This window comes from Phascolarctos cinereus, unplaced genomic scaffold (assembly GCF_003287225.1).
Source record: "Phascolarctos cinereus isolate Bilbo 61053 unplaced genomic scaffold, phaCin_HiC Scaffold_4;HRSCAF=312, whole genome shotgun sequence".
NCBI lineage: Eukaryota > Metazoa > Chordata > Mammalia > Diprotodontia > Phascolarctidae > Phascolarctos > Phascolarctos cinereus.
This window is the reverse complement of record NW_027555847.1, coordinates 325,474,762-325,496,285: the sequence shown is the minus strand read 5'-3', so window position 1 is coordinate 325,496,285 and position 21,524 is coordinate 325,474,762. Positions and strand designations below refer to the sequence as shown.

Sequence of the window (21,524 nt, the reverse complement as noted above, 5' to 3'; positions counted from 1 at the left end):
TTTGCAGTACTGTTATGAGGATCAAATGAGATAGTATTTGTAAAAGCATTTAACAGAGTGCCTGACCTATAGTAGGCTCTACATAAATGCTTATTCCCTTCCCCATCCCCAGTTACCTTCAATGAATTGTACTACATATGTATGTATGTATGTATGTATGTGTGTGTGTGTGTATGTATGAATGATTTCAATTCAAAATTTGTGTTAGAAAGATCGGTTTATTCTCTTGAGTGTTGTATGGTTTTGCCTCTCTTCTTCCTGTGGAGAAATAAGATGTTCAAAATTCTATCAAAAGTTTACTTTTCTTGAACTGACATCAAGTCCTTCATTAATGAGCCAGGCGTTTCTTTTCTTTTCCTTTATTTCTTTTTCCTTGGCACTGAGGGCAAAGTGATTTTATGTAAAATAGAAGTTTTACTAATTTCTGGGAATGATTAACATTTCACTTAATACTGTCAGCCAAGTAGACAGGAAGCAAAACCTTGACTAAGCAGTGAGATTTCCCCTCTCTGTAGCTGAATGGCCAGACAGAACCTGTAGGAAATGGGTCTGGTTCCTGAGTTTGTTGTGCCTGTGTGTATTTTTTTTTTAATGTCAAGGGTATGCCATGTAAGGAAGAATCGGAGGATACAGTAATTGGCTGGAAAGGAAGCATGTTTCACTTTTCATCTATTTGGGGTTAGCTGATTATTTGAATTGTCATGCTTTTTCTACTTTAAAAGCTTCAGTTAGAAGTGTTACCTTTCAGGGCCTTGTTTCATATGAAATCGGTTTCTGTTAAAATAATTTATGTGTGAAATGAGCTTAGTACTTGCCAGGATGTGTGGACATTATTCCTCTCTAAAAGTAATTGCCAGTGTTTTGTTTAATTTGGAAACTTTTTTTTGACAATTCCCATGTGACTCTATAGCTTAGGGATAGTGGGGGGGGGTGGGGAGAGATGGAGGGGAGAAGGATCAGGGTGTCTAGAATGGGAGTGTTGCCAAATGATGGGATTCCATGGGCTCAGCAGATTTTCTCTTGTTGGAAGGTAGGTTTACCTAATAGTGTACTTTCCATCATTTGTATGAGAAATCAAAGTAGATATCTGTGTTTAGTTTCAATTTGTAATTGAAATTGATTTTTCCTCATTTTGTGTATTAACTGTCAAAACATTAACATGTCATAGTTGCTCATGAAACCAGGCTCCTCAACCCAGTCACCAACATTTGCCTTTCTAAAACAGAAAGATCTTAAATATCGTCTTCTTCGTAACAATCTCCTCTTCTTGTTATTACTTAATGTGATCCCTTGGCCACCAACTAATCCCACCTTGCCACATGACTTGGTTTTCTGCTCACGACATTGCTGAAATGCTTACCTTTTTCCCTCTTGCCTTCTTATCTGATTTGTGTTTTTCCTCAAGTCTTTCCTAAGTCAACTCACCTCTCCCTGATCCCTTTCTTTCTACCCTGCCTTATTGCCTGCCTTGGGACTATCCACATGTTCCTTTGTCATATTGCTTCATGTGCATATGTTCTGTCTCCTGCTTTTTATTTATTTTCATTTGTGGCACTTCCATCACTTAGTACAATGATGTGAGTGTTTAGGCACTCAATAAGTCCTCATTAGCCAAATCAGCTGCTTAAGTGAGAGAGTCATCAGTGAGTGCTCTATAGTTATATTGTGTAGTAACTTGTCAATAGCAGGCTCAAGCAACTAATGGCTAATTAAGAAGTCGTAATCAGAAGAATACAACGACACTCATAGAGACTGCCCTGGTACTTCAGAAGCCAAGCTGTTAAATTGAAACCTCTCTTGTACTTTTAGTTGTAAAGGGTCCTTAAGGCACATTGCACCTAATGTTGAAGGAGGTGGTTCCATTGTGTAACCAGGAGCACGGTCCAATGGCAGCTGCATCTTAGTTTGTTAGTAGACTCCCCACCCACCTCCCAGGATTCTGAGAAAAGACCCTTTACAAGCTGTAAAGCCTTTAATGAGAGCTGTTCCTCTTATTAGAGGAAACTGAGGTAAAACAATTTGCCCAAGGTCACACAAAGAATTTTTGATAGAACTGGCACATCAGTCTAGGTGTTCTTGATTCCTAATCCAGAATTCTTTTCAGTGTATCACACTGCAATTGTAATTGGTTCCCAAGAAAACAGGAAACTCCATGAAGCAGTGATTCAGGAGAAACAGAGTTTAGGGGAGTAGAGCCTGGATGATTGGGCGCACAGGTTGAACAAGAAAGAAACAAGCAAGATAAATGTTTGGGACATTTCCTCATGATATTAAATGGTGTGAAATTGTTGTGGAAATTTGAAGCCTGAACCAATCTCAGCTATACAGATTATTTTTTTAATAACTTAACATTTTGAGTGATTATAAGATTTAGTGGACCATGTAAGTAGATGAACCTAAAAAAGTTACTTTAGACTTGGTTAGGAATAGCATTCCTGAGTATTGGTCCATCATGGCATTTAATAAATATAGCAGGACAACTGGTGTGATGGTCAAAATGCTGGACTTGGAGTCAGGAAGACGTTGGTTCAAATCCTACCTCCTACAGTTCCCGGCTAAAAGGCTCTGATCAAATCATGTAAACTCTTTGGGCCTCAGTCTCCTCATTTCTAAAATGGGGTAGGGGGGTTGGTTGAGATATTCTCTCATGTCCTTTTCCTTTCTAAATCTTTGATCCTATGAACTGCTCTGGATTTTTTTTTTGTCCTCGGGTGTGTATTGTATTGATGCTCATTCCAAGACATAATCTTGTAAATCTGTTTAAATGGATGGCTCAAAGATTCTTCAAACATGTGTGGAACATTGAGCCATATGCTATTGTTTGCATACGCATAACTTTTAAATAGTGGAAATAAATAAAAATTACTTCAGGAGCATAATGATAATTGCTCATATATTCAAAGCACGGCAGTTTCTTCTACCAGTTTCCTCAGTGAAACAAACTGTCTGAATATTTTTTATTTTAAATAATTTGAGGAACAAAGATTCTCTCCAAAGCTGGGGAATCCTTCATTGTGTTTATAATCTCAACTGTGACCAATAAAATAATTTCTAACCCTGTATGTGCAACAACCTAATGTGTTCCTGAAAATCAAAGCTTTTTCAAGACAATTTTAGAACAATGAAACAATTAACTCTGATTGAAATAAATAGTTAAAATAAACACTTAGTGTATAGCCTTTCTAGAAGAAAGGGATAACAGAGTAGTGAAATTTGTCAAGTAGTAATAAGACTTTCAGAGCTATAGGAATGCTAGGAATCACCAGTCTAAGTAATCTTCCCTCCACGTTCCAGTGCATCCATGATTTTGTCAAGGTTGAGATTACTCCCAATGTACACTATGTCTTTACCCACTCATCTTTAGCAATTGTTGTTTACTACATCATAAATCCTCCATAGGAAATCTACCCAATGATCTTTGAGGCCTTCTTTTAGATCAGAGATTCTTAACCTGGGGTCTATAGACCCCATGAAAAGATTTCAGGGGTTTGTAAACCTGAAAAGGAAAAAAAAAATACATCTTTATTTTTGCCAATCTCAAATTGAAATTTAGCATTTCCTTGAATTACAAATACAGGCAACAACCATAGTAGCATTACATTTCACCAGATTGCCAAAGGGATGAGGTGTTGATGACACAAAAACGGTAAATAACTCCTCTTCTAGAACTTTTGGCATCGTTTGAATAGCTGTGGAGTACGTCAGTGGTCCATTTGGTCATCGCTTTCTCTTACAATATGACTAACCCACCTTCTTTTCCACTCATGTATTTCCCTGATGACATTCTTTATTTTGTTTCTTCTGTGTCTTCATTTGTAATGTGTTGCATCCTTCATATGCTGACTGTGTACCTTACTGATTGCCCTTTGACCCTCAACTTGAATTCTTCAGGGATTGTGGTACTTTATGACCCATCATAGTACAGCACCATGCTGAAACTGTTATGTTTAAAAATAGGGACCATTGTTTCAGGGAGACTAGAGTCATTCAATTTTCCAAAGGCATTCTAGCTTTTCCATTACCTAAATAATAAGTAGTAATGATGATAATAAGTCCCTTTGGGGGGAGGGGAGAGAAAAGCCTTTTCAATTCCTTACAGTGGTTTATTTAGCAATGATCCAATAATTGATGGATTTTTAAAAAAATAAACCATGTTTAATTTTTACTACTTGTACCCATGTCCTCCTCCTCACTCCATTTTTTGCCATAAAATAAATGGCTAAGGTGACTTGATTTATATGGATGGAATTACTACTGTATGAGTTATTTATCTAAGTACCTAACTACATTTTATCAAATTTAATGTTGACATTTTAAAAAGATGAAACGAAGATACATACGTTATCGGAGATAGTTTAAGGGCTAAATACTTAGGCAGTGCAGCTTGGCCATTTCTGCACAAAGAGCTGAGATTTATTGGCTTGAGGTGCTTATGCATTAGGTCAGCAGCCATCATCATCCTCTGCCTCCAGTTGCAGAGCCCTCAGAGTGTTCATAGACTTCATCAGGTAGAACTCTCCCAAGGTCTCAGCCACAGTGCATTCATTTTTCTCACTTTATTACCATCACATCTGATTCCAATTTGCTACCAAATTGAGTTTCCATTCCCGAGCTTGACATTCAAGCCAGTCAGGTGGATTAGCGCTGTCAGCTTTGTTAGCGTAGCTTCAGGTCAGCTAGCACCGGCCTATTAAATGTCCTCTGCTCCCCATCTCAGCATCTCTGCTACTTGTGTGGCTATCCCTTTGAGCAGCAGGGCTGGGTTACCCCATGTAACCTTTTAGAAACAGCAAAGGGTTGCCCATCATAACCTTTATCCTTGTTGAAAAATAGTAATTCTAAACCCACTGAATAGCTTTTCTGATTAAGAGACAGAGAGAGTGGGTTTTTAGTCCTTATTTTCTTGCTGTTTCAGCAGCTTTTCATCAGGCCAGAAAGTCTAGTGTTCTGTGATTGGGTCATTAGGGGGGATTTGATTGATTAGACCATTGTACAGAGGGGCCTTCTTTGATTCATTTGTGTGGACCTTTCTCTCTTGCTTTCTATACTCACTGTTTCTGCATATGAAGCTTAAACATAATTTTGTGAAGTTTTACTTCTAAAGTGAGAGAGAAATTGGCAGCTTTACCTCCTTTCACTTTTTCTTTTTTTCCTTTTCCTTTCTTTTCTTTCCCCTTCTTTTTTTCTGCTGACAAAATTTGAACAACCCAGTTGAACACAAACACCTGATGGGGTGGTTCCTTTTGGTTTATTTGCTTTGTTCTAGGCTTTTGGTTGGTAGGGAAGGATATTGTTTGGGGAATTTTACAATGAAATTCCTGGGGCCCCTATTGGAAGCAGTTGTAATCAGTTTAGCTACTGTTCTCCAAAAGGGAAGCAGGTTGTTATGTTGGTTTTTCCTCAAGGTGATTATTTCTTTGTGTTTCTCAGCTAAAGATCAATCATCAACAGATCATACTAAGTAGGAACACAACAAATCCAATATTTGGATTTCTCTTTACACACCCATTCCTAAGGCAGGTGATTATGAATGTTCATGACTATCAGTAAATGAAAATATCTTTGCATTTCATGTTTCATGATCTATATCAGCAAATACTCATCCACTGAAGGCTAATCAAAGGGGGGGGAAGGCTTTAATTTCATTCCATTTCTCTTTTCCACCTTCCCAGCCCCTCTCTCCACACAGCCCTTTAGCTCTGAGAATAGGAATGTAAACAACTTATTTAATGCATCTGCTAATTGTTCTTCCTTAAGGTTAGCTTTGATATATGTCACAAATAACAGTAGGAATGTATATCTGTCAATTGATAAGAAAAACAGCCAATTTATAGGACTGTTCTAATTCTCTTGCTGTCAGATTTGTTTCTTTTAAAGTGTATCAGGAGAAATTATGCTTTCTGGACGTAGTGTATTCTCAATATGTCTTAAAGATAAGATATTACTCTTTTAAAAAGAAAAGGATCATTGTACTGCCTAGAAGCAGTATCTGAGACTGCCTTACAAGCTAAGCATTCAGAGATCTACTATAAACAGTGAATGGAAAAGATAAGACTGGTAGAACTGAGGGGAAACATGTTTCAAAAGAGAATGCTTGAGCTCCCAGAAGGCAGAAAATAAATGAAAATAATGGGAATGAATAACCTAATATTATCTCATCTTTGAGAATTTATTGTGCACACATTTTGAGATTGAAATAGGTCATATGACTAAGTCCTTTCTATTCTTTAATCACAAATAATATTGAACACCTGTATTACTGAGGAATTTATTATAGTGAGTCTGGGTCTCTGGCATCTTCTTTTGGTGGTTGTCTGACTTTCTTGCTGCCTGTTTCTATAGAATGTAGATGATTGATTGACCCTTTAACTGTAATGCCTAACATAGTCCACTTCCTGATATCATCAGGATGATTCATCATCGTGAACATTTTTTGGTTTGTAACAGTCAGCTTTTAAGTGCTGACATTTTCTATGTTTCTTGGAGGATTAAAGCAAGGTCTAGTTGGTATCATTTATTCTTTGTTTTTGCTACTTTGATATACAAAATGATGTGCAACAATGTGTTTATCTTAATTTCTAATCCATAGGTAGTTACTTCCTACTTTTTCTGGTCAGTTGACCCATATTCGGAAGCTATGTGGTACAGTAGAACAAGCATTTACTCTGAAGTCAGAGGATCCAAGTTCAAATATTATATCTGACATTTACTACCTTCAACATTTCACTTTTCCTGGGTCTATCTTTTCTTATCTATAAAATGACGGGTTTGGACAAGGTGGCCTCTGAGGACCATTCTAGTTCTATATCCCTGATCTTGTCTAGGCAAATTCTTATGCTTTGTTACCATAGGTAAGACTGTTGGGCAATTGCAGGGAAAAATGTGACATACCACTTTCTCCCCAGTGTCTTTTACTAGAACTTTGCTTTTTAAAAATTAAAATAATAACAATAACATTTTATTTTCCCCCAATTATAAAGACAATTTTTGGCATTTGCTTTTCACAATATTTTGAATTTCAAAATTTTTTCCTTCCTTTCCTCCTCTCCCCTCTTCCTAAATAGTAAGCAAATTGATATGGTATATATGTTCAATCATATAAAACATATTTCCATATTAGTCACAGTTATGAAAGAAGAAACAGATGAAAAGGGGAAAAACATGAAAAAATAAAGTGAAAATAGTATGCTTTGATCTGCAATTTGAGTCCAACAGTTTTTCTCTGGATGTGGGTAACATTTTCTATCATGAGTCTTTTTTAATTATCTTGGATCATTGAATTGTTGAGAAGAGCTAAGTCATTCATGGTTGCTCATCACACAGTGTTGCTGTTGAACTTTGCTTTTTTTTTTACAATTAAATTTTATATTTAATCAATGAAAGCCTGCCTCCAGAACTCACCTCAGCTCCCACTGAAAAAGAAAAACAAAACCCCTGTAATAAACATGTATGTATAGTGAAGCAAAACGAATTCCTACATTGTCCATGTCCTAAAAAAAAATTGAGGGTAAAAAAGGCTTCATTCTTGAGTTCATTGTCTCTTTGTCAGGATGTAGGTAGCATGTTTCATCATAAGTACTGTGGAATTGTTACATTGATCAGATTTTCTAAGTTCTTCAGTGATATTTATAATATTGTTTTTATTATGTAAATTATTCTCCTGATTCTGTTCACTTCACTTTGTATCGGTTCATGCATATCTTACCAAGTTTCCCTGCTCATCATTTCTTACAGTATAGTAGTATTACATCACATTCATATACTATAACTTGTTCAGCCATCTTTAGTTGATGTATAACCCCTTAGTTTCCAATTATTTGATATCTCAAAAAGAACTGATACACACATATTTGTAGATATGGTTTCTTTTCCTTTTTATTTGATTTTTTTTTGGGGGGGGGCATAGACCTAGGTCAAAGGGTTTGTTTTTTCAGGTTAGTCTGTCTTTATTTTTAAAATTGCATATGGCATCACACAAATCACAATGGTGATTTGCAGTATTTGACTGTGATTGTTTTAAGAGGTTGATGTTTTTCCACCTTCTGTCCTCTGAAAAATTAGACACAGGAATTCACAATGTAAATAAATTTTGTTAAGGGAACCATGCAGGAATGGGACTGGGATTGTAATGATGTCATTGAAATCTCTGCAGTGTGTAAAATAGCCACACAAAACTGTGAGGAAGGATTGATTTTTACAAGCGTAAAAAAAACATCTCATATGTCAATCTAATGTCATGTTTATTTCTTCCCTTTTTTCAGAAGGAGCTGAGTCTCCCTAGAAGAGGAAGTTTGTAAGTAACAAAAGATTCTTCCATTATAATCTTTTATGTGATTGTGTTGTACTCATTCATTGAAGTATTTATTAGGTTTGTCAGTGGCAAATTGAAGGTTAAATGTGACAACTAACTGGCCTTAGCGTAGCAACAAAGAAAACGGAATTTATATGCATGAGCGTCAATATTCCATGATTTGAATATAATTGAATGTCCTTTGTAGTGGCCTCTAAATTATAATTACAGTGCAAGATTTCCAAGGTTTCTAATGGGTGATGTGAACTAAGAATGCATTTTTATTCCAGTGTGACCCTTAATTTAAGGGAAAAAAAATTCCACCAATTTAATGAGCTCAGTCCTTTGGATGAAAATATTTGGCATGCAGATAAGTATAAATGGCTGTGATAAGAATGATTACTGTGCTCTAACTTCTACAAATTCAAGCTCAGTCTTTTTCACAGCCATTGCTGAGCAGAGAAGACTATATTGTTTTGCATCTGAATTTTTGAAGATGAGCAGTGGAAATGTAGTGTATACTATATCTCATTCAGCTTTTAATGGTCTGACTCATGTGATGCTACTTGATGATTAAAATGGCAGATTTATGTACCTTGACTTGATTTCCCCATAGTATATTTCAACCTATTGTTTTTTAGGATTAATAGTATGTTATCTGCCTCATAGATAGCTTTTTCTCCTGGAACTTACCATTTGAAATTAGCTACTCTTACATTCAATTAAAGTAGGAACAGGTTTATGATCAATTGCTGGTGTAACTGCTGACTTAGAAACATTTAGGGTTTAAAATCTGAGGACCTTATGGAAGTGTGAGAGTGTGTGTGTGTGTGTGTGTGTGTGTGTGTGTGTATGTAGTGAGGAAAGTTGCTTTTTATGTTTCTGGGGGCTACATTTAAGATTAGTACTGTACAAGTTCTCATGAGAAGGGGGGAGGATGTGGATAGAGGGAGACATTGAAAGGCAAGGTGAATCTTAAGAGCTAACTACAGCCTTGTACCAATTTATCAAGTCATCGTTTAACAAGCAGGTATTAAATGCCTTTATGTGCCAATCTCATGATGCTAAACACTAGGGATAAAAAGAAAGGTACATACAAACAAACAAAAAAAAACCCAGCCAACCCACCCACCAGTCCCAGATCTTGAGTTGGAAGTCTAGTATTCAGGTTCTGAAAGCCTTCAGAGTGTTCTCCATTTTACTTGTTATGGAGCCTGTGCTGTCCTGATGGCAGAGGAAATTGATGTTTTTTGGAATGCCTTTGGATAACTTGCCACTGGCTCCAAGCTTGTATTTCTTGGCCTTAGATAAATGGCTAGCTGTTTGCCATTGGAGAGCCCTAAGCCCCTGGTTAACATAGCTATTTTTCCCCTCCTTGAGCAAAATTCTCTTGCGTGGATTTCATGAGTCCAGCCCCAGATTCACTCTCCTAGAAAGAAAAAATAAAACAACAAATAGCTCAAACCTGCACCTATCATCATGACTTGAGAGAATTTGATGAGGGAAGATGGTCATCTTTTTATTTTCCTTTTCTGTTTTTGGAAAGTAAAAATACTTTAGTTTTAGTTTTGTTTTGTGTACAATATGAAGAGCTTTGCCACTCTGGGTGGTCTTCCATGGGTCTTCCACAAAGAGCATATACACTAAGTCATACTTATTTGTCCTCTTTGTTTCTAGTTGCTTGTAACATCAATTGCTAATGAATGACTATTAAGATGATAGTGAAATCAGGCGTATGTGTATTTTAGACCATATTTCCTTCTGAAGCATCTGAATGATTCCCATTTGTGATTTTGTTAACGGCCATGCGCTGATAGGGCAACTTGAGAGAAAGGAGAAAATACAAAATTTTATCCCTTAAAACTTGTTTTATGTGTAAGTGGGCTCCTAAATGAAGATGAAGAACCTACTTTTTTTTTTGGTGGGGAGAGTGGTGAGTGGTGTGTTTAAACATGGCCATATGTTTGCAATAGGAATATGAGAAGAATTATATCTCTGCTATTTAAAATGTATGTATAGCCCTCTTGACAACTTCCACTAGAGTTAAAGCATAGTGTATGCATTATGAACACAATATCATTCTTTTATTTCAGTGTTATATCAACTATGGGAGAGATATAAACCATTGGAAAAGTGAACCAAAAATAAGAATACATGAAGGAATTTTATCATTGGCATAGGAAACTCAAGGGTGAGGAAGCTCTACCAATGCAGGTTGGCACCTTTTTGCTTAGTTTTAGAGAATTGCATAGAGCATTGAGGGATTAAGAAACTCACCCAGCCTGTATATGTCAGAGCGAGGCGGGTGTTCAAGGGTACAAGATACTTTGGCAAAAACAAAAATATTATTTTATGTTTATTTGATTAAAAATACTTCCAGTGCTCTTTCCCCTGTACCCACACTTAAATTTGGTCAGCAGTACCTGTAGAGAACACCAGTAATTGCCTTCTATATACAATGCATTTTTATGGCACTGGGAAAAGGAATTTTTTTTATGCTAGAGTGATTTTAATATAAATCTAATGAAGAAAGACATTGCTTCATCTTTATTACCTATTTGTGCTAGCCAGCATAATGGAGCCTGGTTATTGAGACTTCTGCAATTTATTTACCAAATAAATATCACCTATGTTTTCTTAAAACTGTATTAGGCCTTCAACAGAATGATTGGGGATTCAGTTCTATATGTGTAACAGCAATATTTCCATTTAAAAAGTAAGGCAGTGAACTTATCTAAGTTTTTCTGTCTAGATATTCTGCATGGTACAAACTTATACTTGTGTCTTTGTTATGCTTCTTGAACACACATATGTACACATGCACATATATGCACACATTTTAACATGTATATATTTTTAAAATGAAGTTTTATATGAAATACTAAATTATATATCTTTGGAAATTAAGCATTTGTTTGTTTTTTTAGCTTAGAGGCAATCTTTGTTTAGAATGATAAAATATAAGAAGCTAAATCACTAAAACTTTCTGAAATGGAAGACAACATCACATGTGGTAGTCTTACAGCAGTCCTTACAACAAGTGATTGATCAGAGTGGAGGACAAGTCAACTTTTGAGTTTTGGAGATTTTTTTGGTTTTCTTTTGTTTTTTTGGTGTATGATTCATCTTTATCAATGCTTCCTTAATTTAGCAATTATGATGTTTCCAAAATAACTTGGACTGAAAATTATTTCTACTTCTTATGCTCTTTTTGCACAGGTAGGTTAGATTAATAATATAAACAAGGTTAAATGTGGTTGCCACATAGTGGAAAGAGTATCAGATCTGATTCCCTTCCTGAACTCCAGTCCCATATTACTAAATAGCCTTCTGGACTTTGAACTGGATCTCCCATAGGTACCTCTATTTTAACAAATCCAAAACAGAACTCATAATTTTTCATTCAACTCCCTTTCCCTTTCTAACTTCCTTACTTCTGTTGAGAGTACTGCTATCTTTCCAGTCACCCAGATTTTCATTATGAGTTTCAACTCTTCCCTTCCCCTCACGTCAACTCTTATTGATTTGATGTTCCTACCTTTTCTTTCATCTGTCCTTTCTCTTCCCCTATTTTAGGTCAAATCCTTTTCTTCTCTTGCCTGGGTGATTGTAATACCCTTCTAATTGGATTGCCGCTTCAAATCTCCTCGCCAGTCCATTCTTCACACAACTTCTGGGGTGATATTCTTAGAACAAAGATTTCATCATGTCAGCCCCCTGCTCAGGAAGCTTCACAGTTATCTCTAGGAAATACCTATTTCTCTCTTTGTTATATATCTCTACCCTACTTTTTCAAGCTTATTAGCCATTATACCCTTGGACATACCCTGTGATTTGCCCAAAGCTAACCTACTTTCTCTTCTAGGTACACACAACTCTTACTCCTGTCCCCATGCCTCTTCCTAGGCTGGTCCCCATACCTGGGATCCTTACCTTCCTACTTTTATTTTTACTTTGAATCCCTATGGTCCTTCAAAATTCATCTCAACTGCTACCTTATACATGAAATTTTTCTTATTTGTCTGGCTGCTAGCATCCTTCTTCTTCCCTCATCCCATAAAATACTTTATTTTTATATTTTTTCACATACTTCTATGTTTACATGTTGTTTTTCTTACTACCGGATTCTTGAGGGCCAGGACGAGTATGCTTTTGTTTTCGTATGCATGATACCTGTCATTTCGGCATGCCAGCTGGCATTTAATAGACCTAGCTATGTGTTTCAGTGGATAGAGGGCTGGGCCTGGAGTCAGGAAGACCTGAGTTCAGATTTAACCTCAAACACTTAATAGCTATGTCACCTTGGGCAAATCACTTGACCTTTGTGTGCTTTATTTTCCTCAGATATAAACTGGAGATAATAAATAGCACCTCCTTCTCAGGGTTATTTTGAGGGTTAAATTAAATAATACTGTAAAGTTATTAGGACAGTACCTAGCACACAGTAGTTACCTACATAGTGCCTACTATGTGCTTGTGGATTGATGGATTGCCCATCCTAGTTTGAGGGATGGAATTTACTTGAAAAATTGCACTTCTTCATGACTTTCCTTAAGATTGATTTCCTCTTTACTTGGCAAAAATTAGTGAGGTGTTATATATTTTATATTTTTTGTGATACTTGCCATTATCTATTTCTTAATAAAGACAAATCATTGTTCAGCCAAAATTTTGCACAGCTCAAACTTATTGTGACTGGATCTGAAATTATATGGATTATTTACTAGTACAGTATGTGGTTATTATTAAATGGTTCTGGAGCATTGAAACAGCTTCACCCACAGGAGAGAGATTCAGCAGCTTATTGGTCCTTTACTTACCCTAAGGAATCATTTGGCAGCATTATTCTCTCCTTTTTATCTCTTCAAAGGATGTTTCCTTCTCTTCAACTATTCCATCTGTTATATTCAATATTGCTATAACTCAGCCATGTCCATAGTAGCAGTGATAGACATGAATTAACCTTATAAATTAGTTGATCACTTCTTGCTTGATGTGATTTCAGTTGTGTCAGGAATCTTCACCCCCTCCCAATATTTTTTTCTTAGGTGCTACCATGCAAAGCTTGAAATTCTAGGTGGTCTTCTCACCTGTTTTAATGCAAATAATCTTGGGAATGAGTAACAGCTTAAATTAGAGGTTCTCAAACTTTCTTGGTTCACTGTGCCTTTAGTGTCTCAGGAATTTTTTCATAGTACCCCTAGGCCAATTATATTTATTAAGAAGTTAAGTCCAAATAATGTAGTAAGTATATATGTTCTAATAACTTAGCTGTTTGAAAAAATACACAAAAAGTGAAAGAAAAAAATATTTTTATCTTATTCTTAAATTTCCACAATTACTTATTAACAACTTATTAACAGTGCCTTTTGGGCACCATACAGCTTCTTAAAACTTGGGGTCAGATTCGACACTGCCACCCTTCTTTCCTGTTCCACATTGATTTTTAAGTGGTATTTGCTTTTTTTTTTTAATCAAAGCAGTTTCCGAAAACCCAGCTTTGCAAAGATATAACATGAGAAACTTCAAAAAGTTGTTGGCACAGCTAAAAAGTACAAGTAAACAAAAAAAAATCATAGAAAAGAATGTGGGGTAATCTAAGGGTGAAACTGGGAACTACTTCCAGCTGGTAGTTCTAGTTGTGTGACAGATGTAAGATATCTCATATTTCTTTGTTTCCCTGGAGGCATCCTTGTGATGGGTACAGGTGCCATGGCACATGGTTTGGGAAGTAAAGGTTTAAACTTTTATCAATGAATTCATTGGACAGTGAGTTAGGAAGCAAATTGTTTCCTAAAAGATAGAAGACAGAGAGACCGTACAGAATGAATAGTTAGAAGGGTGGCTAGTAGGGGCACTAGGACATGGAGAAGAAACTTGTCAAAAAAAGAATCGGGGAGGAGCAGATATACTTTATCTACTTGACACTTTACCTTCTAGGCATCTGCCTAGGTGAGAGAGAAAAGAAAGGTCAGGTAGCAAAAGACAAATAACTTGGGTGGATTTTTGTGGTTGGAGTAAGTTTAAGTTCCCTGGGCTAATATATCACTCAAAAGAAAGTGACATATTGCAGGTATAGAATGACTATAAAATAGCTAGAGGACTTTAATTTATTATTTCAAGATTGCTGATTCCTTGTTGTTGTGAATCAAATGTTTTGGTTTAAAATATTTCTAGGTCAACATTTTTTAAAGTCATAATGTAATTTGGTTTTGTAGCTCATGGAATAAATTTGTATGTATGTACATATATGTGTGTGTGTATGCACATGCATACATGTATATGTGCATATGTATATATGTGTATATACATACACATATATACATATACACACACATATATAAATTTTTCGACCCAAAGCCTTAAAATCTTGGTCAGAATTGTGACGTCCAACTACTTGACTGACTAAAGGCATATGTTAAAAATATTGTTTGTTGTAACACAAGGTCATTCCTGGAATGTAACAGTATTGAGTTCACTTTATTTTATGGCTGATTAAGCAGGATATATGGATTTCCAAATATACAAAGGCAGAATTTCCTAGAGACTGAGCTTCATTTAGGCCAAAAATAAATGCTAGTCTTTATCACTTAAGTAGATTTTTAAATAAATCTACCCCCCCCTTGTGACCCATTACCTCCCTCAGAATACTGAAGCAAAAAGCCAAAATAGGTGTTTCTGACCATAGAGTTTCATTTTGACTGTTAGGGAACCAAAAACAATAGGAAAACAAAAAGAGTGAATGTTGCATCTGAATTAGCATTTAAAGTGGCATGTTTATACAGAGTTAGAATGGTGTAATATATCCTGAGAGCAAAGAGAGGATTTCAGACTGTGAAGGAATGTCAATTGCATTCATATATTCATTGGATGGCCAGTTGGGTAGTAGTATTAGTTTGCAGCATTCTTTAAAACTGATGTATTCTTTTGTGAAGTTGATGGGTAAGGAAAGCTGGAGGTAAGAGACATCTTCCAGTGCATCTTATTGTCTGCCAATACTATATGAAAACCCTTGTAATTCCAAATGCTAACATGTCTTCCAACTGGTTTTATTCATCTTATTTCTTATAACCCCAAAGAAGAGTGACACATGAGGGAAAATTGTCTCTTTAGATTTGTGGTTCACTACAACTTTTAGTAAACCTGAGAGTGGACAGGCTTGAAGATGAGGCTTGGGAGTAGGGTGGGATGAACTGTTGGAAAGGAAATGCATTTTTTGTTGTGCTCTCAGCACTCGTCAGGCAGGCAAAGCTTTTGCTTGCTTTTTCTCACCAAGGTATAGCTTTTACAGCTTTCTCATGCAACCATCACAAATCCTGTGCACTGGAAGCAAAAGGAACTGATGACATTATAATAAGGTGCTAAATGGAAGGACTCAGCCATATGTATATTTCACTGGGACATAATATTATGAGATTTTTCTTTCTGAGAGAGTTTATTACAATTTTTAAATGCCATATCAATTACTTTTTTTTTTTAAATTAATGAGACTAGGTGGAGGGATCAACAAGCCTTCAGGAAGGGGGAAAAGGGAGCTTATATTAATTAAGACTTGTGGGCATAGGCAACCCTTTAAGATTGTAAGTTACAGAGGAGGTGCTGACCAGCAATGGTAGTCTGAATGTCTATAATGAATTAGTCACTGAAAGCGTATGTAAGTCCTTGCAATGTGTCAAGCACTATGCTAAGTACTGGGAATAAGAATGCAAAATCAAAGACTTTTCCTCCACCCAAGAAGGTTATGGTCTAGTAGTAGGAGATAGCACATGTATAAGAAGTAATGACTAGGGACACTAATTTGGTTTTGATTTTTGAAGTTAACAGGGATGGTAAGCAGAGCCATAAGGGTGTATATTGAAACACACTTTCTAATAGCAATGATAGGATTCATTTTGGGCAGGTAGGTGGCAATGTGGACACAGCACTGGTCCTGGAGTCAGGAAGACTCATCGTCCTGAGTTCAAATCTGGCCTCAGACACTCACTAGCTATGTAACTTTGGGCAAATCACTTAACCTTGTTTGCCTCAATTCCTCATGTATAAAATGAGCTGGAGGAGGAGATGACAATCCATTCCAGTGTCTCTGCCAAGAAAACTCCAGATGCCTATGAAGAGTTGAGCACAACTGAAATGACTAAACAACAATAACAGAATTCATTTTAGTATGTTCTGTGATTAGTAAGTTGACTAGTGAGTAGAGTGTAGCATGGCTAGAGCCAGCCTGAATATAGTGGGCCATGTGAGGCACCCATTAATTAGGGCAGCCAAACAGAGATGTCCTGTCTTATGTGAGGAATATCAGGGAAATCAGTAAATGAGCTGGACTGCAGAGTGCATGGACATAAGTGAAGTGTAAGAAAACTGGAGAGGTAAAAAGAGGCCAGATACCATAAGGCTTCACATGCCCCATAGGAAATTTTATATTGGATTCTGGAGTTAATTGGGAACCACTAGAGTTTCTTGAATATTGGGGTGACATGAGCAGATGTGCACTTTAGGAAAAGCACTTTGGCAGTTAGCTTCAACTTACTTGTTCAGTCTTATTACATGTTATTCACCTTCATGCATTCTATGTTGCTGCTAACCTGGCTTCCCTACTGTCACGCACACATACAACATTCCATATCCCATCCCTTGCTTCTGAGCACGTGGTCTCCCATAACCTGGAATGCTGGTCCTTCCTCACTTCTACCTTTACAATCTCCAGTCGTTCTCAAGGCTCAGCTCAAGAGGTAGTTTCTCTATAAGAACTTTCCTCATTTCCCCAGCTCCCTTTCCTAGCTGCAAATGCCTTCCTCTGAAATTACCTTGTATTTACTATATAAAATTTTGCATCTATACATCTGTGAATATATAGCTTCCTCTGATAGAACAAAAGTTCCCTGAAGGTACAGACTGTTTGTTTTTTGTTTTTGAATCCTGAATGCCTACCATAATCCCTGCAGTATGGTAGGAATTTGATTGATTGTTTAAAACTCCAGAATGTTGTAGACTCTCCTAAGAAAGAAAAATATTTTCTCAGAAGTGTTCTCCTAACTGTCCACATAGGAAAAACTGAGTAAAAAATTTTTTTGTTGTCCTGATTGGATGGACAGTTCCTCTCAGTGGCTTAGCAGCACAAATGTAATGTACAAATACTGCAAATGGACAGTGAGCTGGCCTCACAACTGAACAGGAAGAGAAGCGTAGGCAGGCTTGCTTTTGGGAAATTACATGGTACTTTTAATGACCCAAAAATTTCTCCCTGAAACAAAGGCCCATTTTAAAAAACAACAATATTCTTCTGCCAGTGCGCTATGGTTGGCTGTGAGTCATGGAACAACATGTTTCTGAAGAATTAAAGTCGAGGATGACCCAAAGGGCAGTGGAAAGACACATGGTGGGCCTGAGTAGCCTGCAACACATTATTACCAAAGAAGAATTGTGCAAGAGAAATGGCATAAAGGATGGCGCCAGATAATTGACCGGTAATGAAAGTAAACGGTCAAAGTGAAGGTGAGGGGTAACTGATGGACAGCCTACATGCCTTACAGTACCTATGCAATGACAGGAAATCCAGAGGAGCCTCCCCCTGTAAAAGGTTTATAGGAAGATATGGAAAAGAGTCTCATGGGATCAAAAGGATTGTGTCAGTCAACAAACATTTATTAAAAGCCTAATATGTGCCAGAGGGCAGCTATGGATTAGGGACATTATTTTAGCCTCAGACACTTCCAAGCTGTGTGACCCTGGGCAAGTCACTTTACCTTGTTTGCCTCAGTTTTCTCATCTATAAAATGAGCTAGAGAAGGAAATGGCAAACCACTCCACTATCTCTGCCAAGAAAACCCCAAATGGGGTCATGAAGAGTCACAACTGAACAACAACAACAACAGCAACAATACGTGTCAGATACTGTGCTAAATGCTGGCGAGAAACACAAAGAAAGGTTTAAGACACACCTGCCCCCTAGCAGGTCATACGCTAATGTTGTGTTCTGCATGTTAGAAGAAATACCCATTTCAGTGAGATCACATACTTGATGAATGAAGGAATGAATGGAAAATGTTTAAGTGCTTATTGTATGCCAAGCACCATTATAAATATTGAGAATACAGAAGAAGAAGGAGCTCACGTTTTAATTGGGGGGACATTCACATATAAGAAAAAGCAGCTGTGCTGCATGAGGCAAGATGTTTTAGCAGGTCTTGATGATGATAATGGCTCAGAATATTATTGTTATAGATCATTACAGCTACGTTTGGTCCTCATAATGCCTAGCACAGTGCCTGGCACATAGTAGGCCATTAATAAATGCTTGTTGAAGTAGAACATTGCAGGTATGAATTTCCCTATTTGTTAAACGAGGGTGAAAAAGATTAAGAGATTTGCCTAAGATGATGAAGAATGAAGAACCAAGGTGGGCTTAAACCCACCCAGATCTGAGAGCGAGGTTAGTGTTCATTATACTACATTATGCTGACTTTTTTTTTAACCAGACTTTTTTAAAGTCAAGAGTGTGGGAATTGGGAATGTATTTGGTCATTATTTGAGAATATTTTTGGAAGTAGCTAATTTTATGAACAGAAACAGAGAGGCTGAATTTCTTCTTGCTTTACTTTTAATAATGATATCACTAACCAAGGGAAGAGGAGAAATTAAGGGAGCTGCCACTCCTTTGGTGTTTTGGAGGTCTATGAGGAGGAGTATGGTATTCTGGGAAGAATGCCTGACTTGGAGTCAGAGTATCCGTCCTCATTTCCTAACCTCACTGGGCCTAAGGTTCCCTTACCTGTAAAATGAAGGAATTGGATTTTTATGTCCTATAAAGTCCTTTCTGATTGTGAATCTTAGATCCTATAACTAGTGGCTTTTTAGGTGCCTTCCAACTAAAAAACTATGGTTCTATGATCCTATTTCAAAATATATAGTCAAATAAAGGAGGAAGGAAACAAACATTTATTAAGCACCTACTATGTGCCAGTCACTATGCTAAGCACTCTACAAGTATCTCATTTGATTCTGTCAACAACCTTGGGAGATAGGTCCTATTATTATCCTAATTTCATTGTTGAGGAAATTGAGATAGACAGAGGTCAAATGACTTGCCTAGGATCACACAGCTAGTAAGTAAGTGAGACTGGATTTGAATTAGTCTTCCTGACTCCAGGTCCAACACTCCATCCCATGTACCACCTAATTGCCTCAAGACTATTGTGAGTATAAGCACATCTTTGTTTGATTTTTTATAAACTAATGTTTTTGTAACTGCTGGAGGTCTTATCAAGGACAAGCAACTTTCATAAAATGGCCTGAATGAATTCATATGATTTTAAGTCCCTGAGCAAAAATTCTAGGGATGATAGGCTTACTCTTTCTTTCCTTTCCTTCAGATTGGAAAAAGAATTAAAGAGAATAGATTATTCTGAGAACACAGAAGTGCCTCAACTGTCTGCAACTTTGGTTTCAGGGGATTTTTGAATTAGTTATGAAGAGAGATTATCATATATTACCTACCTAAAAATCATCAAGATTCTTGGATTATTTCTGTTATTGAAAGGAAATATGGTGTAGTATAAAGAGGGTAGGCTTCAGAATTCAGAGTTATTGTTGTTGTTCAGTTGTGTCTGACCCTTTATGACCCCATTTAGGATTTTCATGGCAAAGATATTGGAGTGTTTTGCCATTTCCTTCTCCATCTCATTTTATAGATGAGGCACTGAGGAAAATAGGGTGAAGTGACTTGCCCAGAGTCACACAGGTAGTAAGTGTCTGAAGCCAGATTTGAACTTAGGTGTTTCTGATTACAGCCCCAGTGCTCTTCCATATGTGCCACCTAGCTGCCCTAAGAGTCCAAAGACTTGAGTTTGAATCCTGTTTTTGATACTACTTGTAAATCTGGATAAATGCTTTATCCTCCTTGATTCTCATTTTCCTTGAAATGTGAAACAATGGTTTCAGTAATTCTATATTACAGGGTTGTTGATAAAGTTAAAATGATATAATATACAGGGTTTCCCAAAAGTCTTACTGCAGTTTTAAGCTACTAGTGGCTTAAAGTGCACTAAGATTTGGGGCATTCTGTGTAATGTAGCAATAAAAGGTTTTAATAACTGATGGGATTTTAGGAAGGACATAACATGGAAAATGCTCAGAGGAGGGTAATTGGGATGGTTAAGAGCTTCAAGCTCTTGCTAATATACATGAGGATCAGTTGACAGGACTGGGGATGGGTACAGAGAAGAAGGTTTGAGTGAGAATTTAAGGGGACTCATGACAGATTTCTTTAAGTACTTGAAAGGCCTTCACACGGAAGAAGCATTAAAGTTGCTCTTTAGCCCCAGAAAGCAAAACTAGGGGCAATGAGTAGTAAAGTTAGTGAAATTTATATTTGGGTTCAATGTAAGGGAAAACTTCCTAACAGATCACATTGATCCAGAGGTGGAATGGGCTAATTCAAGAGTCAGGAGGCTTCTCACTGGGTATCTTTAGGTAAAGGCTGTAGAGGAGATACTTAACCAATGTCTGAGGCAGTCTGAGGACTGCCATGTCATTCTCCTCTTCAGAGATGAATGTAAACAACAATGTTTTCTGGTTTTTGCCAGAAACCCTGAGGGTCTTCCCTGCCAGATCTATTTTTTTAAAATAAGAGACAATTCTTTGCCTCATTTTTTATTAAGCCTTAATCACTGGATGGGTGCTGGCTTAATCAAAACGAGTCTGGTTAAAGACCTGAGCTTGAAAAGGCCAAGGTCTTCCACTGCATCCTTGGCCATCTCCAGTTGTCTGATCCATATCTGGCCACTGGACCCAAATGGCTCTGGAGAAGAAAGTGAGGTTGGTGACTTTGCACAGCCATTCCTCACTTCAGTCCAGTTCACTTGCATGTCATGGCATCACTTTCCTGAGGTCATGGTCCTTTTTGAGAACAAAGGACAAGCAGATGTTTAACAGCTCCCTGTTCCTTTTAGATTTAAAACTGTTATATAGCCTGGCTTTTTAAAGCTTTCCACAGTCTAGTTCCCACCAATTTTTTTTCATATTTCAAAATGCTACTTAGAATAGTACATATTTCAGTCAAATTGCTTCAGCCCCGTGTGTGGCATTCTGTTCTCCATCTTTGTGCCTTTGCATAGGCTGTTCCTGATACCTTTCATACCATCCCTCCTGACTTTGGTGTTATAGATTCCCCAGCTTCCTTCAAAAAGCTAAGCTTATGTGCCACCTCCTAAAAACCTTTTATGATCTTCTGGGT

At 37.0% G+C, this 21,524-nt stretch overlaps 1 protein-coding gene across 3 annotated transcripts in view; it reads left to right on the top strand.

Moving 5' to 3' along the window:
* MAST4 (microtubule associated serine/threonine kinase family member 4) overlaps positions 1-21,524 on the top strand; it is a 781,800-nt gene that overhangs the window by 411,735 nt on the left and 348,541 nt on the right. For all 3 annotated transcript variants that reach the window (XM_078153164.1, XM_021007208.2, XM_021007207.2), the window contains one exon: positions 8,262-8,293. In XM_078153164.1, coding sequence (XP_078009290.1) covers positions 8,262-8,293 — 32 coding nt within the window. The remainder of the gene's footprint in view (positions 1-8,261; positions 8,294-21,524) is intronic.